Genomic DNA, 17,561 nt, shown 5'->3' on the forward strand with positions numbered 1-17,561 from the left:
TTTAAGAGTTGGGTAGGTTGAGAAAGGACCTAACGCCTGATTTCTGCCAGGTGTTTATAAATTTTAAATTATATTTGTCTGCTATGCAATATCCTACTTTCGAATATTTCAAACTCTCTTAACTTAGAAAAATATTTTTTAAAAAATTAATACTTTCCTGAAGTAGCAAATAAACTTTCATTCCTGTTTTCTCCAGTGAGGATTGTGTAAAGTATAGTTGGCAAAGTCAGCTATCCTACTTCAGTTCGTAGTATAGAAATAGACCATTTATGGTATTCTGGTTTAGGAGGGACTGCTGTAAGTCATTAGTTTTGGGGGCCGGTTTAGTTGTTTACAAAAATTGAATCTGAAAAACTTGATGCTCCTTTCAAAAATTATAGCCCTTATGCTAGAATTGTTGAGAGAATTGATGTTTTAAGTGTGTTCTGTCATTTGCAATTATTAGAATACCCAGTGTTACACGTTCTCTGTAGCATTTTGTTTGTGAGTAGTATCTTTATTTAAAGAAGTGCACACTGAGTCAATCTTGAGTATTAAGGCGGTGCCTCAGATCTGAATCAGTGTTTACCAAAGCTCTGCCAGAGGAGACTCTGGTTTGAGATCTGTTATACCTCATGAACAAGTTAAAAACTGGTAGTCAGTGAGATAAAATAGAGTGAAGTAATTATTTAACAGCAACTGTTTTGACACGGAGGTGGGGTTGTAAGAGCGACCGTTATTCTCCAATGGCCACTGGTACAGAACACACAGAAACTGAAGTTGTGGGTTGCGTATCTTTGTAAGGTAATCACAGTGCTCTTGTGGCAGGCTATTTTCTCCAGATTTTCCTGCCCAGCTGTGCAGCAAATTTTGGTGCTATGTTCAGAGTATCCTTTAATGGTCTTTATTGTTAAAACTTCGCATTTGAACATAATAATTTAAAAAAATAAGTTTAAAATAAAAACTGAATTTGATTTTCCTTTTTAAAATAAACTTTTGATTTCTTGCCAGCTAAGCAGTTACTATCTTAGTAATCTAACATTTTAGAGAAATACTGAAAAATAAGATTGATGGGAGAAGACCTTTTCTATTAGGTAAAAGTACAGTGTAAAGAACAGGTAATTCTTTAGATCAGTGTTACAGTCATTTTTGTTTTAAGATTTGCTATAAAGTCTCTTGGTGGTAACAAATCCACTGAAATTAATACTTTCACAGGAGTGCTTAACCATTATCCTAGATGAACTGTATTCAATATAATTGGCTACTTTCATAATATACATTTTACTTGAAACTCCATTTGAGAAAGGACCCATAGGCTTCACCAGGGGTCTGTGGCACAAGAAATGCTTTGACTTTGGGCCTGTTTTCATAAAGTGCTCTTATCACTCTGCTTCATTATAAAAATTAAGCCTGTAAGTAGAAAGGTAAAATAACAATGAGCTAAGATTTTACTATATTTCTTGAAATTTTAGAACTACATTTTATTTTTTTAAATTTTTTAATTGTTATGTTAATCCCCATACATTACATCATTAGTTTTAGATGTAGTGTTCCATGATTCATTGTTTGTGCATAACACCCAGTGCTCCATGCAGAACGTGCCCTCCTCAATACCCATCACCAGGCTAACCCATCCCCCCACCCCCCTCCCTTCTAGAACCCTCAGTTTGTTTTTCAGAGTCCATCGTCTCTCATGGTTTGTCTACCCCTCCTATTTCCCCCCCTTCATTCTTCCCCTCCTGCTATCTTCTTTTTATTTTTTTTTTTTAGAACTACACTTTAAAGATTTTATTTATTTCTCAGAGAGAGAGAGCACAAACGGGGGAGCAGCAGAGGCAGAAGGAGAGCAAGGAGCCCGATACGGGACTTGATCCCAAGACCCTGGTATCATGACCTGAGCCAAAGGCAGATGCTTAACGAGCTGAGCCACGCAGGCATCCCCAGAACTACATTTTAGTGATCTTTACCTGGAGCTTACTATTGGAAATGCAGAACTTCAGACTCCACCCCAGATATTCTGAATCAGAATATATAAAATCTGCATTTTAACAAGATTGCCAGGAGATTCCTGTGTACTGTAAAGTTCGATAACTGATCTAGTGACCCCCCTAAATAAATTAGTTGAAGGAACTAGTATACTTCAGAGGATGTTAAATGACATGCCCAGGGTAACACAGCTAGTCAGTGGGAAAGCTTGGATGGAACTGGTGCTCTCATAATTCTGGTGCTTCAATTTCAGGTTGTCTCCTTTGGGCCTCCAAGATGTTAATAAACTGTAGTTACTTAAGGATTATTTCATATTTTTCCCTCCTACTAATCTTTACCCCAGCTTTCTAATGCACCTCCCCAATCCCCTGAACCAAGGGTAAAAGAGCTCCCAGCTTGTTGAGAAGAGCTGTGCTGAGCTAGACTAGAGGTTGGGAAGGGAGGGGCCCTGGGACAGTGTTGGGACAGGCCCGTAAGACTGGTGTTCCCTGCTTTCTCTGTCTGCCCTCATGATTTTAGTTTTACTTTATAAAAATCGTTATCAAGAATCTAGGGGCTAGTTGTTTAATCTTCCATATGAGTGCTATTTCAAGGATATACTAGGTAAATGAAAGTATAACAAATTTAAGCATATTTGTTTATTAGTTGAATAGTGTACAATAGTATTAAAAGTATACACTTCACCTGATGGATTTTTCATTATTTTCATGGGCAGAATTTAGTAATATAACAAGTGGTAGAGGACCATACTTATTTAACATCAAAGTCTCTAAAGCCGCCCTAAGGAAAGATGTGAGAAAGTAAGCATTTGACGAGATCCTAAGCACCGGACTACATACTTTATTCTGACTCCTTCCTTTCCACCTTCCCTCTCCCAGCCAATTGTTGTTCAGTACAGTTGTTTGTACCTTTGCAGAGTCGGCTTCCGGCCCTCCTCCTCATATTGCTCTGACTACCCTGATGAAGGCCTTGATCACATCTTGCCTTGCTTACCGAATTAGCCTTTTAGCTGGTCATCTTTTCTTTTTAAAAATACCCAGGGTCTCCAAACTCAGCCTACCATTCGTGGCCTCTTCCACCGGAAGCCAGTCCACATCTCCATTTCCTCCTCCCTTACCCTCCTCTCATAGTGTACGTGCCAGATTTGCATCATCAGGAACTGTCTTCGTCCTTCTTTCAGTCCCCTTATTTTGGAGTGCTTTAAGTCAGTTACATGTGAAATCCCCCCTGAGTGCCTCCATCCCCCACCCCCGGCCCCCCATTTAATCTCTGCCTTCTTTAAACTCCCTTCCATTAGAGTTTATCAAGGAATAATGAAAGTTTTACCAATATTGAAGCTTTATATATGCTATCTTTATCTTCTCCGTTAGATAAACTTCCTTGGGGGTCTTGGGAGATCTTTGATTTCCTCAGAGGAATGCAGTAGAGAACAAAGCAGACACAGTCTGTCCTAAGGAATTTACAGCCTATTTGGGGAGATAGTCATTAAATAAATAATCTTAAAGAGAGAACACTGAGGGTATTTACCCAAAAAATACAAAAGCACTAATTCAGAGGAATACATACACCCCCATGTTTATTGCAGCATTATTTACAGTGGCCAAATTATGGAAGCAGCCTAAGTGTCCATTGATAGATGAATGGATAAAGATGTGGTATATATATACAATGGAATATTATTCAGCCATAAAAAGGGAAGAAATGTTGCCAATTGCAACAACACAGAGGGAGCTAGAGACTATAATGCTAAGTGATATAAGTCTGTCCCAGAGGGGAGGTGGGTGGGGGATGGGTGCAATAGGTGATGAGGATTAAAAGAGTACATTTATCATGATGAGTGCTGATAATGTGTAGAATTGTTGAATCACTAATTGTGTACCTGAAACTAATATAACACTGTATCTTAACTATACTGGAATAAAAATAAACTTAATAAAAAAATAAACAGAACATTGAAACTGTGGTAAATGCTATGGGGTAGAGATTCATGGTGTCATGGAAGCATGTTATAGTGGGTTTGACCCAGATAGCTTTTTTGCGAAGTGAGAATTAAGCTGGGATCTGAAGAGTGAATTAGGCAAAGAAGGGTGGGGAGGTGCTGTCCAGGCAGGGTGCACAGTATGAGCGAAGGTGGGAGGGAGCATGGCCAATGTAAACCACTAAGAGAAGGCCAGGGTAGTGAGATTACAGAGCTTGTGTGGTATAAGATAAAGCTGGAGAGGTGGGTAGGACTAGACTATGTTAAAGAATTATTACTGCTTTTACCCTCAGATCAATGGGAAGCCATTGAAGTATTTTAAGAATGGAGATTGGATTTGTGTTTCAGATCTCTGGCTGCAGTGTAGAAGATAAATCGGAGGGTGGAGGGGATCAGCAGTGGGCATGGGCAGTCTGTCGTATTTGAACAACTGTGGTAACGTATTAAGCCCCAAATCTCAGTGGCTTAACACAGAAAAGACTTCCTCTCTATCACGCAGAGTTCAGGGGAGTCGGCAGCCCTCTTCCACCAAGGTCCTCTTGTCAGGGGGAAGACAGAGCTTGAAGATCACTTTTAAAGAGTCAGGGCTATGGTGATGGGTATTAAAGAGGCACGTTCTGCATGGAGCACTGGGTGTTATACGCACACAATGAATCATGGAACACTACATCAAAAACTAATGATGTATGGTGATTAACATAATAATAAAAATATATATATATATATAAAATACGGGGAAAAAAAACAAGAGTCAGGGCTAGAAGTCGTTTGTATCACTGTGCCCACCTCTTGCTGAGCAGAACTCCATGGCCCCAGCTGAACTTTGAACTTGCAAGGGAGGCTGGGGAATGTAGTCTTCCTCTGTGGCCACAAAGAGGAAGCAATGTGGTGTACACATATCTTGATCTCTCTTCCCTGCAGCCACTTGGGGGGTTACTGTAACAGCTCAGACGACAGAAAGAGGTGGCTTGGGCTGGGAGAGTGGTGACAGATGGAGAGAGCTGAATGTCTTGGAAAAAGATACGAAAAGTCAAAGAGCCAAGTGACGTGAGGGAGAAGGAACTATTGAGGATATCTTTTAGGTTTGGAGTCTGTATAACTGGGATGGTGGAAGAAAGAAGGGACTTGGCTAGAGGGGGACTTGGGACATGCTGAGCATCAGGGCTCTTTGACACATCTAGCTGGACATGTTAGATAGGAAATTGGGTGTAAAGGCTTCGGGCTCAGAAAAGCAGAAATCTGAACAATGTACAAGTCATTTGGGTTAGATGCTTGAACCTTAAGCATGGATAAAGTCTCCTAGGGAGAATGCAGGGTGCTTCCTTTCCAGCTAACTGCCATCAACATCTGTGTACTGCCAGATTGCTCTCCCGCCACCCTTCCTGACCTCAGCGGAACCTTTAGATGTCCTCAGAGCCCCTTTGCTTGTCCTTAAGTGATGCCCTTGGGAACTCCCCATAACAGCTATTCTGAATCTTTACCTAATTTGCCCTCAAACTCCTGCTCTACTTTTCCTGGTTTACACTTCATAGAGAAAATAGAGGTTTCCAAGTACAGTTTTTAGCAATGTGTGTTTTCCTTCCCAAAACTGTTACTCTCCCTTTTACTATTTTAGAGGAGAAAAGGGTATAGGTTTCCCCCACTATCCAAAATTAGAGTGAGCCTGTGAAACCTTTCATAAGCCAGAATGGTGTAGCAATTACCATTAATTTATATGGAAAAAATTTTGAGCATTTCCAGACCCAAACATAACCTTTCTTAGGCTCTTTTGGTATCTTTAGGACACATCTTGGTTACAGATGAACAAAATAAATCAAGATGTAGCACAGATGCTAACAGACACAGTTTAAAGCTATGGCAGCTTGATGTGGAGATGCTGAGTATAGATCCTGGAGTAGGAGCTTGGTGGGGTCACTCTCACTGCTTGGGGTATGCACTGCCTCCATACAAATGCTCAGTGCTATTTTTGCTTTTTGCCTTTTTTTGTAAATGTGAAAATCTTTAGATTTCTTTTGGTCTGTGAAAACAGGTACTAATGCAGGTCTTTTTAAAAAAAGCAAACTGGTGTAACTCGAACTTTTGAAAATTGAGGGATATTTGTATATTCTTTTCTAAGACTGATTCCCTCATCTGCACCCTGGATCTCATCAATCTCTTTAGAGTTCTGTCTCTTAATTGTAAGTGGTTAAGAGTATCCCCCAGAACCAAATTGCCTGAGTTCAGATCTCATTTCTGCTATAGGTTTCCATGTGACTCTGAAGTTACTTAATCTATGCCCCAGTTTCCCCATTTGTAAGATGCAAATAATAGCAGTAGCTATCTCAGAATTTTTGTGATTTAGAAGTGTCTGACAGCATTAAGTACTCAATATTAGTTTTTGCCTTTTTTTTTTTTTCCTTTAGTGTTTTGGTTTTCCTCTTGTTCCTTCAAACTCTTAAACTTTTAGTATGGTCAGATTTCCCCAGTCGTAAGATAATTTCTGTAAAGTTAGCACACAGTCTTCCCTTTTCCCTTTGCCACTAACTGTCTTGTGCTTTCTGTCTTTACCTCCTCAGTTTACCCCTGTAAATCCTCAGCCCATTACCCTGGACTTCTGCCTGATGCCGCCAATATCCTGAAATGCATAGAAACTCAGTTGCCAAACCTGGTGGTCTCTTGCAGTCATTCTCAGGCTTGGCAGTTTTTGGTGTTGATGACCACCCACCCTCTCCCCCCAACACTCTCCCTTGGCTTCTAGGATGTGGTTTTCTCCTTTCTTACTTTTTCTTTCTAGTTTTCTGAGCATTTCTTCTTAGTCCCCTTGACTTGTTACTCTTTTGCTACTTAATGTTGGTACCTCTATGATATTGATTATAGTCCAAAGTATCGATTAGATCCGTGCTCACACCATGCTCACATTTCCAGTTGCTAACTGGTCATGTCCACCTAGATGTCTTTAAAATTGATATCATATGGATATTTGTAATTGCCTCAGAAGTGGTCTTCCTGTTTTCAGTGTGTTTGCCAATTTTTCTTTCACAGTCTTCAATGTTAATTTCCTCAAGCAGAAGTGTCTGTAGTATTCCTCTCATCAGAAACCTTTACGAACATCCTTTCTGGTAGAGAAAAGCTCAGACTTCTCCTTACTGAGGCTTTTAAGGTTCCTGTAAGTTATAGCTAGATTTGGCTGAGATTAGTTGCGTTATAATTGCAGAATACATATTTACTTTGTTTCCATGCTGGTAGGTGATTAATATGCTTTATTTCCAAGTCAGAATTTAAAGTGTTTGAGGTAATTCACTTAGATATTGACAGATACCTTCAAATGATTGGTTGGATATAAGGTCTCCAGTGTTTCCTTCAGGCTTTTAAATATGGGTTGGTCAGTTGTGATTTACAGATCCACATGGCTGACTAGGGAGTTGGAGGAATTGGGGTCTGTTTCTAGTATTCATTAATCTTTGTTACTTGCAACATTTTATTCTCTGTACAAAAAAGCAAAATGAAGATTCTTGCTTAACAGATGAACTGTGAAGATTAGAATACTACTTCTAAAGCAGTAAAAGAAAGTTTAAGGAAAGTGCTTTTTAAAGTAGGAAAGTGATAAGATAGTAGTAGTCTTGTAGTAGTTTTCTTAATTTTCTGTATCTACTACCTCCTGAATGTTTGTTTATAAACAAAGTGTGGATTAGATTAGATAGGATTGAAATAGATTATGATTGATTAGATGTGGACTAGATTAGATAGAATTGAGGTATGTTAGAGCTCTTTTAATAAATGAGATTATTAAATGGCCCACTTACCCCAATATTAAGTAAATGCTAGGATCTTAGTGTATTTTAACCCCCAGAATTCTTATGTGCATTTTTAAGTAACAGCTTTACTAAGCTATAATTCACATATCATAAAGTATGATTCAGTGGTTTTCAGTGTATTCAGAGTTGTGCATCCATCACCACTGTCAAATCCCAGAGCATTCACACCACAAAGAAACCCCATGTCCATTAGTGGTCACTCCCCATTCCTTTTACCCTTTAAGCTCCTAGAAACCACTGATCTACTTCCTGTCCATGGATTTGCCTATTTTGAACATTTCATAGAAATAGAATCATGCAATATGTGGCCTTTTATATCTGGCTTCTTTCACTTAGCATGATGTTTTTCAAGTTTATCCATGTTATAGCGTTTAACACTACCTTATTTTTTTATGGCTAAATAATATTCCATTGTATGGATGATACCACATTTTGTTTATCCATTCAGTTGATAAACTTTTTTTTTTAATTTACTTATTTATTTGACAGAGAGAGACACAGCGAGAGAGGGAACACAAGCAGGGGGAGTGGGGGAGGGAGAAGCAGGCTTCCTGCTGAGCAGGGAGCCCGAAGCAGGGCTTGATCTCAGGACCCTGGGATCATGACCTGAGCCGAAGGCAGACGCTTAATGACTGAGCCACCCAGGCACCAGTAACATTCTTTCTTCTGCTTTTCAGCTATTATGAATCATGCTGCTCTGAACATTTGTGTACAAGTTTTTATATGGACATATGTTTTCATTTCTCTTGTGTATATACCTAGGAATGGCATTGATAGGTATTAACTCCATGTTTAGCTTTTTGAGAAACTGCCAAACTCTTTCCTGAAACAGCCGCACTGTTTCACAATTCTGTCAGCAACATAAGAGGGTTCCAGTGTCTCAACAGCCTCACCAACATTTGGTACTGCTTTTTCTATTATAGTCATTCTAAAGGGTGTAAAGTAGTAGATCCTTGTGGTTTTGACATGTATTTCCCTAATGGCTGATGATGTTGAGCACTTTTTCCAAAGTGCTTACTGACCATATTTTATATCTTTTTGGGGGAAATGTCTTCAGATCCCTTACCCATTTTTAATTTGGGTCTTTTTTATTTTTGAGTTATAAGGGATCTTTATTTTGGATACAAGTTCTTATTGGAAATATGATTTGCAAATATTTTCTCCTCATTTTTTTAGGAATTTTTTAAAATTCCTTTTATCATTTTTTTAAAAAGAGTATTATTTTAGAGAGGAAGGGCAGGGGGTGGGGGAGAGAGAGAATCTCAAGCAGACTCCCTGCTGAGCGCAGAGCATGACACGGGGCTCGATCTCACAACCCTGAGATCATGACCTGAGCTGAAACCAAGAGTTGGACACTTAACTAAGCCACCCAGGTACCTGTGTCCTTTCATCTTATATGTAGTTTTATTAATCAAATTACTTGACATTAATTTTGGGTGTCATTAATATTTTTTGCATTGTTTAGTATTTAAATTTATGAAGTTTATAGTTCTTGCTTTAGAAAAGCTAACATGCAAACCAAAGTAGTTAATGAGGCATCAAAAATTATGGCTTTAGTAAAGTTAATGCAAATAGAACACTCCTTAAAGAAGATGAAAAGATTAAAAACTCAGGTTGAGACCTTTTGCTGTCAGGGTCACATTTCAGAATAGCAAGCGTTACATGGTAAAAGGTTTATTTTTCTGGTCAGTATGATCCTAAATTATCTTCTTTCTACAGCAGTAAGCATTTTCTTATCCTTTTTTAAAATTGAGATATAATAGACAAATAACATTGTATAAGCTGAAGATGTACAAGGTGTTGATGTGATACATTTATATACTGTAGTATGATGATTACACTAATACCTCCATCATGTCACATAATTCTCATGTCTTTTTGTGGTTGAAACAGTTAAGATCTAGTGATCTTAATTTAAAACTTGGAGATTTTGTAAGTGAAATTTTAAAGGCATATGATTAATACATTACTAAATATTAATCACATAATTTTGAAATGTGCATAGAACAGAAACCTTTTAATTCTTTTATTAGAGGGGCGTCTGGGTGGCTCAGTTGGTTAAGCAGCTGCCTTCGGCTCAGGTCATGATCCTGGGGTCCTGGAATCGAACCCCACGTCCAGCTCCCTGCTCAGCAGAGAGCCTGGTTCTCCCTCTGCCTGCCACTCTGCCTACTTGTGCTCTCTATCTATCTGTCAAATAAATAAAATCTTAAAAAAAAAAAATTCTTTTATTAGAGAAAGATATGCTGGTGGGATGGAATTTTCCCAACGCAGCCACTCTGTCCATCTGCTATGCATTATGAAAAGAATTTTGGGTATTATTAATACCCAAACTGGGGAGATGACTACTCCCAGTCAGGGCTCTGAGCAACCCCTTTAAAAGAAAAGAATCTAGCACCTTAGGAAGCACCTTTTTCCAGGTTTTAGGATAGGAGGGGCTGCTGTAGCTCAGTCTTCCCTAATCCTATGCAATAGTGATGAATACTTTATGTATGTAATCTTTTTAAAGTTTAATGACTGAAACTAGCAATTGCAGCTTAGATTTTTTCTGTTGGATGATGAGTATACCTTAAAAATTTGAAGTGTATGCCAATTTATAAGGAAAAGTTACATAGTGTTTTTATATTTGGCACAATAAAAGTTGTAAGCCTCCTCCTGACTTTTTTTCCTTGTTATAGGCTTCCGGAGTGCAAGTTGCAGATGAAGTATGTCGCATTTTTTATGACATGAAAGTTCGGAAGTGCTCTACCCCAGAAGAAATCAAGAAAAGAAAGAAGGCCGTCATTTTTTGTCTCAGTGCAGACAAAAAGTGCATCATTGTAGAAGAAGGGAAAGAGATCTTGGTTGGAGATGTTGGTGTAACCATAACCGATCCTTTCAAGCATTTTGTGGGAATGCTTCCTGAAAAAGATTGTCGCTATGCTTTGTATGATGCAAGCTTTGAAACCAAGGAATCCAGAAAAGAGGAATTGATGTTTTTTTTGTGGTAAGCATCAGGAATATTGAGCCTCTGTATAACTCAAGAGTTAATCTTACTGTTAGCACTTGGAGAAACCAGTTCCTAGGGCCAAAAGGATTTTCAGTCAAGCTATCTGCAGTCATTGTCATTTAATTTTTATTTACAAGGTTTCATAATGTCTTAGCTAGATTAATGTTTGTGGTACCAAAACTAAGTTTTAACTACTCTTTGTGTACTTGAAAGAATATGACTTTTAGTAGTTGATTTTTTTGGTGGGGGTAGGGACAGAAGCTAGATTTTATGCATTATCTGAACTCACAAGCTAACGTTTCTCTAAAAATTCTTCCTAGAATCCTGAGAAGAAAGTTTACCCCACCAAAATCCTTCTCCAGCACGTCTTGCCAGGAACCAGCCTTTCACTTTTTAAAACACCCATCCTTTACTTGTTCCTCTGGTTTGCTACCTTTTTTTTTTTTTTATAGAAGAATTTATTTATTTAAAGGGTAGGGGAGTGAGTGAGTGAGTGAGTTGAGGGAGGGGCAGAGGGAGTGGGAAGGAATCTCAAGCAGACTCCTGCTGGGCGTAGGGCTTGATCTCATGACCCTGAGATCATGACCTGAGCCAAAACCAAGAGTTGCAGGATTAACGGACTGAGCCATCCAGGCACCCCTCTGGTTTACTACTTTGGAAGTTGGTACTATCATTGCAACTGTAATTAGGTCAGTAGGGGGTAGCCATTAGCCACTGTGGCTATTTAAATGTAAAATAATTAAATATATTTTAAAATTCATTTTCTTAGTCAAATTGCCACATTTTCAAATGCTCAGTAGCTGCACGTGACTAGTGGCACCTTATTGGGTAGCACAGAGAACATTTCCATCACTGCAGAAAGCCCTTCTGGATAGCCTTGTTCTAAATAGTGGAAAAGTGTTATAAGGTGATTTATGTGGCCTTTTTCTGCTTAATTTAGTTATCCTGGTCTTTTCAAGTAAGTTTGAGATTAAGCTTGAGTTAAAAGTCACACATGTGTCTCTTATTTAGTTGTATTATACTACTTTCCTTGATATGGAATTCTTATGTAGAATATTCTCTAGCTTCCAATGGAAGGGGGGGTGGTTAACAGCCTTTGATTTGGGGGGGAGTGAGGGTCCTCTTGATACTTTTGCCTGAGCCAGGACAAGGCTCTTAGCTGTGTGTCACCAACAGCTTGGGATATGGAGCTAGGAAATCAAACGAATCCTGGTTTAAAGGAAAGTAACTCTAGATCACACCTCAGTCACATTTCAGCAAGCCTTTATTGAACTTGATTAAACCAGTATGCTGTGTGGAATATAAATGTGGGGTCAGGGTGCTTGTCTGGCGGCAGCTTACTGTTCTGCAAGTCTGAGAGCCACGACAGATCTACCTAAGGATAGCAGCTAATGAGACTTCAGACCAGCACATTCCTGATACGAACTTTTATTTCTGCCACACTCCAGGTGTTGTGTTAGAGCCTGGGGAAAACAGCTCTGAGTAACACGGGTGAAGCCGCTACCCTTCTGAGCCATACATACGGCAGCTGAGGGTTTAGGCTGTTAAATTAGTGACTGTTGACTTCATTTGCACAATTTTTACCTGTTTTTTTTCTACCTTTTTTCTCTCACTGTGAAAATAATACATCATTATTAAAGAACATTTGGAAAATAAAAGTAGAAAGAAGAAAAGGGAAATCAGTGTTAATAGAGTGTTTTGTTTTGCACTGTTGCTTTAAGAAAATGTACAACCTAATAGGAGTTTCCCATAACAGGCTCTCTTTAGGGCCCAGGGAATGGCTCTTACTTAAGGTGTTTTTAAAATCTGGTTAGAGTAAAATCAGAACAGCTAATGCTTTTTCCTGTCCCTGACCTATTTTGCATAAAGAAAGTACCCACTTAACTTTGCAGCTCAAGCAATTTCCAGACCTAAGGTGGTGGTTATGGCTCTGCCTCCCTCCTTGGAACTTCAAGTTGGGAGAAATAAGCATCTGAGAGACACAGAGACTGCTCTTCCTGCTCCCTAAGAACAAAAACTGCCCTCTGTGGGAGGAGGAGACTAGGTGAAGTCCACACTAGCATTCAGTGCTAACGACTGTGGAATGGTCTGGAAATATGGCAGCTAAATGCAAGCATTAGGTGTTAAAAGTATTTAACTACACTCCGTGTAGAAGTGTAGCAAGATAGTGTGGAGCGGAGGCAGGCCTGGGGTTTGGTGGCATAGTGGGAAATAATTCATGGACAAGCAGTTTGAATAGGACGAGATTTTTCTGTGCATTGTTAGTATGTTATTTTTCAGTATTGCTAGTGAAGAAAGTGAAGAAACGTATGCTGTGCTTCCAGTATTAATTCAGGAGGAGGGAGACACTAAAAGTTTTGTAAATACAAGATAATAGTAATATTGACAGTCAAGGCAATTCCTGAATTGCTTAAGAAAACATCCTTGTGACATGTTTTATTATGTTAGACTAAGATGAAAGCAAGTACTCATGTGGTCAGAATTTGCTATTTGTCTATTGGAACAGACATAAATGAAGGGACTGGTGAGGGTTAAGAAGGGGACTTTGTTTTCTAAAAAATATATTACAAATAATCTGAAGCAAAAATGCTAAAATTGCTAGCATTTCTTAATTCAGGGTGGCAAACACTTGATTTACAGATTATTCTCTATACTTTCTGAAGTTTTTTTTTCCTAACCAGAAAGAGTTGAAAACAAGATGGTGTTATTAGCCTGAACTCGCCTTTATTGATAAAAATGGGGAAAAAATTTTAAAACAAATTGGGTAATACAATTATCCAGTGTTGGTTTTTTTTATTATGGACCTGTTAATCTGATCTTTAATTGATGGTTCTCTGATTTTATTCCACCTTATTCAACCTGAGCCATTCTGTCTGTGCCTGTCCTTGATAGTTAGTCTCCGAGGAGGGGGGAGCTAGACAAATTGTGTAGTTGGCAAAACTCTCCTAGGAGATTCTGAGGACCCTCCCCCATCACTGATGCAAATGTTTAACACAGTGTAATTGTACTTTCTCTAAACGTTTTTTTTCCTTTTTGGCATCACTTTGTCCAGGGCACCAGAACTAGCTCCTCTGAAAAGTAAAATGATCTATGCAAGCTCCAAGGATGCAATCAAAAAGAAATTTCAAGGTATGGATTAGTTTTACTTCCATATATTTAGAGGTGTGATGGACCCTTGGAATGGGGGCTACATCTTTTCTAAGAAGCACCTTATTTCCTTTGGGGAGCCTTGGTGACAAAGAAGGCAAGTGCTGCCTGTTTTGAGGAAAAACCTGGAAGGTTGAACCTCGCTTTCAGCATGTCTTCTGCCTTATGCCGGGCACTCTGGAACTGAACCACCTGTCTTAAAAACCTTATTCTTGGTGGTGGGGGGGGGGGGGGGGGGGGAATGGATGACAAAAAACAAAAACCCTTTATTATCTGGACATTGTGTACATATTGCTTGTTTAGACTGGTTTTAAATTAGTTTGGGATGCTGCTGAGCTTCTCACATAGCATATGGAGAGTCATTGGTTTACATTGGCCATATTACATAATGAATATTGCCTGTGAATGTGTTGACATAACAAAGTTGAAAAAAGGAAACATTCATACATGGGAAAGGATAGTCTTTATCTCTAGCTTTACTGTGGAATGGTATGATTTTAGGTAACTGACTCATCTGTGTCCAAAGGAAAGTGCCCTTTTGAACTGGCCACTTCTCTTTGCCTTGCCACGGGGTGATTGGGATCCTGCTGAGTTGGCCTGACCATACTTACTGCCTCTAGCCAGGAGGAAGTGTTGGTATGATGGGAAGAGCATGGGGCAAATGCTCAGAGAACTGCACTGAGGGCTAAGCTTGTAACCTAACTGCTGTGTGACCCCGGCCCAAAGCGCTTAACCTCCTTGGGCCTTGATTGTCTTGCTGTAGAATGGGAGGTTTGGTCTGGATCGTGTCAATGTGGTATAACAGGTTGCCGCACCGCCTTCCTTGCCATGGCCAGCTCCAAACAGCTGGGCGAGCCAGGGTCACAGGGCTTGGCCCAGGGTGGTTTTTGTTTTGTTTTATTGTGGCTGGTTTTTATATTCTTGTAGTAGAACAGGTTTGCTCTAGCTTGTTTTACTTAGGAAAACGAAATCCTCGCTTCTTTCCTTGAAACCTATTGCTGCATCATTCATGCCTTGTCAGATTCTACGTGCGTTTGGGTTGATGTTGGCCCCCCACCCCAGAAGTGTGTTCACCAGTTGGTTAACTGATGTTTTAACGTGACTTCTCAGCAGTCCACAGCGCAACTGAAAAAGATTGAGGATGGATTCCTCACCATCCTTATGCTGTGTTGCCTTTCAGTAAAGGAAAGGGAATTGCTATATAGACTTGACCTGGCTGATGTTAAAGATGGTCACCTTGTCGCTTTTTTTCCTTCATGAAACTATCACTGGCTTTCTCCAGTCAGTCCTAAGTGGTACAAAAGCTGACCTGCTGTACTTTCTGCAGCTTAAGAAATGGTCTTAAAATTATGGAGAATCAGAAACAATGCAGCTGTTTGAAAGATAGCAGCTCTTTACAGAGAAGCGACTGTATGTAATTCCCTAAGTGAGCTCATTCTGCAGTGAGGTGATGTAATTTTTCTCAGAAAGCCATCCATCAGTAACACATTTTACATAGTTTTCATTGTGATAGAGTTCTTAAATGGGTAGTGTAATGCCACTGGAGAGCTAACTTCTCTAGAGCAAAGGAGATGCCTGTTGTAAATACTCTTATTGTTCAATATAGTTGACAAAATCAGCTGTGCAATCGAAGCATTGAATTTATATTTTTACTTATGTTTTAAAAACCAAGAAAATTACTAGATCTGCTTTTTAACTTTTATTGAAGCACAACATATATATAGAAAAGTGTACATCATAAATTTTTGTGGAACTCACTCTTCACAAACTGAACAAAAGGGTGGTTTTTCGGTTTAACAACCAGCACCGCAGAAGTCCGCCTCGTGCCTCTTCCAGTCACACCACTTTCTCTTAGTCCTGCCCCAGGGGAGCCAGCAGCCTGGCTTCCAGCAGCATAAACTAGCTTTGGCTGATTTTCCATTATACAAATAGAATCATCCAGACTGTATGCTTTTATGAAGTTTGGCTTCTTTTAGCTTTCTGTTTGTTAGTCTTTCATTTTGATGCATGTAGTTACAGATGATTTATTCTCCTTACTGTGTAGTATTCCATTGTTTGTATATTCCACAGCTTTTCTATCCATATTAGAACTGGTCTTTTGAAAACAGTTTCCTGTCTTAGAGAAAGAACTAGGTTACGTTACTGCTATAATCCTTAAAGAGAATTGTTGTTTTTCCTCCCTAGGCATAAAACACGAATGTCAAGCAAATGGGCCGGAAGACCTCAATCGGGCTTGTATTGCTGAAAAGCTAGGTGGATCCTTAATTGTAGCTTTTGAAGGATGCCCTGTGTAGACCATCATTCAGTGCCACATATCGAAAGCTTCCATGTTTAATGTTATCCTCTTGCTATATAAGTAAAGCAAATATGTTTAGGCCAGGGTCTCACAGAGGGGGAGCTGTCTTGTCATCTGTTAAAGTAAACTAAATATTCTATAAACGTGCAGATGGCCCTAAATAAATGTAAAATCTAAAGTTTTATTGGTGTGAAATTAAATTCTTATTGGCCAAATGCCTGTTTTGATGAGTTGGCTTGTAAAGGTTTTTGTTAAACTCACGATTTTTAATAATGCAATTCACCAAACAGTACAAGGGCCATATGAAGAGAATTATTGCATCTTTGTAACCTCAGCAGTTACTTTGTTTCTTTTGCTTAGAGAATTGGTCATAATCTGGTTATAATTTTGGCCCAAATTCTTTATTGTCTTCTGAGCTAAACTGCATAATGGAAAATAAATCTCCTTACCACATGTAACCACTAATATACTAACTACAGTAAGACTAAGTCAGGCAGTCTTTTAATTTTAGCAAATGTGTGATGGAGACTGCCTCAGAATTGTGCACACTTCTAACCAGCGCTGATCTTGCAAAGCACTATTTTGAGTATGCAGTTGGAATGCAGGAAGCAGCTCCCTGCACCTGCAGTGAGCTCTCCACTTGCTAGTTGGGAGACTGTTCAGAGAGTGACCTTGCATCTTGGAAATAAAATCATGGCGTGTCCTCAGGAGAATGTACAATACCTTGTAACAACTAATTATAATGCAAATTAGGGCATTGTAATTACAACACTTTGTTAATGAAGATGATAAAATGGTGTATTGACAAGCTGGGGCACCTGTAACATCTTTAACTGTGTCTCCTTCAGAATTTTGTTGCTTCTGGTACAGTAAGGTGTGGAAGAACACTAAGTATATGTGTTCGCTGGGGCCTGGGAGAACTTCCTAATTTCCTAGAGCAGTTTGTTGATTGTATGTGGGATGGGGAGCAGGGATAATGGATGACACCCCCAGGAAGCCACTACCTGATGACACTTGGAAGTGATTGTCTTTAACATCACAGGCATAACACTTTGAACAATATAGAGATGCGCACAGTTGAACTTAGAAGTAGCAGTATTGGCTTTATATAATAAAGGAAGCATTTTTAACTTACCTCTTGTGTAATTATTCACATGGGAATTGGGGATGAAGGACTTGGCCTTCCATAAATGGGATAAGGTGTGGAGGTTTGGGTATTTCAGACAATTAAGAGTTAAGATCACAGTTTCTTCCTCCTCTTATTGAATGAGGAAGTTGGTGTAAAAAAGCTGGGAATCTTTTTCTTACTCCAAATGTGTATCCAAATACCAAGCTTTTATCTCCTTTCCGATTTATTTGGGAGGCAAAAAAGTTATGCTTAAATCAAAATAC

General features: G+C 39.2%; 1 protein-coding gene across 1 annotated transcript in view; it reads left to right on the plus strand.

Moving 5' to 3' along the window:
- Window positions 1–17,303, plus strand: part of DSTN (destrin, actin depolymerizing factor) — a 37,347-nt gene extending 20,044 nt beyond the window's left edge. The window contains exons 2-4 of the mRNA XM_032419449.1: window positions 10,416–10,723; window positions 13,779–13,855; window positions 16,058–17,303. Of these exons, the coding sequence (XP_032275340.1) occupies window positions 10,416–10,723; window positions 13,779–13,855; window positions 16,058–16,167 (495 nt within the window). The 3' untranslated portion in view covers window positions 16,168–17,303. The remainder of the gene's footprint in view (window positions 1–10,415; window positions 10,724–13,778; window positions 13,856–16,057) is intronic.
- Window positions 17,304–17,561: the final 258 nt, after the last annotated feature.

This window comes from Phoca vitulina, unplaced genomic scaffold, assembly GCF_004348235.1.
Source record: "Phoca vitulina isolate PV1807 unplaced genomic scaffold, GSC_HSeal_1.0 scaffold22, whole genome shotgun sequence".
NCBI lineage: Eukaryota > Metazoa > Chordata > Mammalia > Carnivora > Phocidae > Phoca > Phoca vitulina.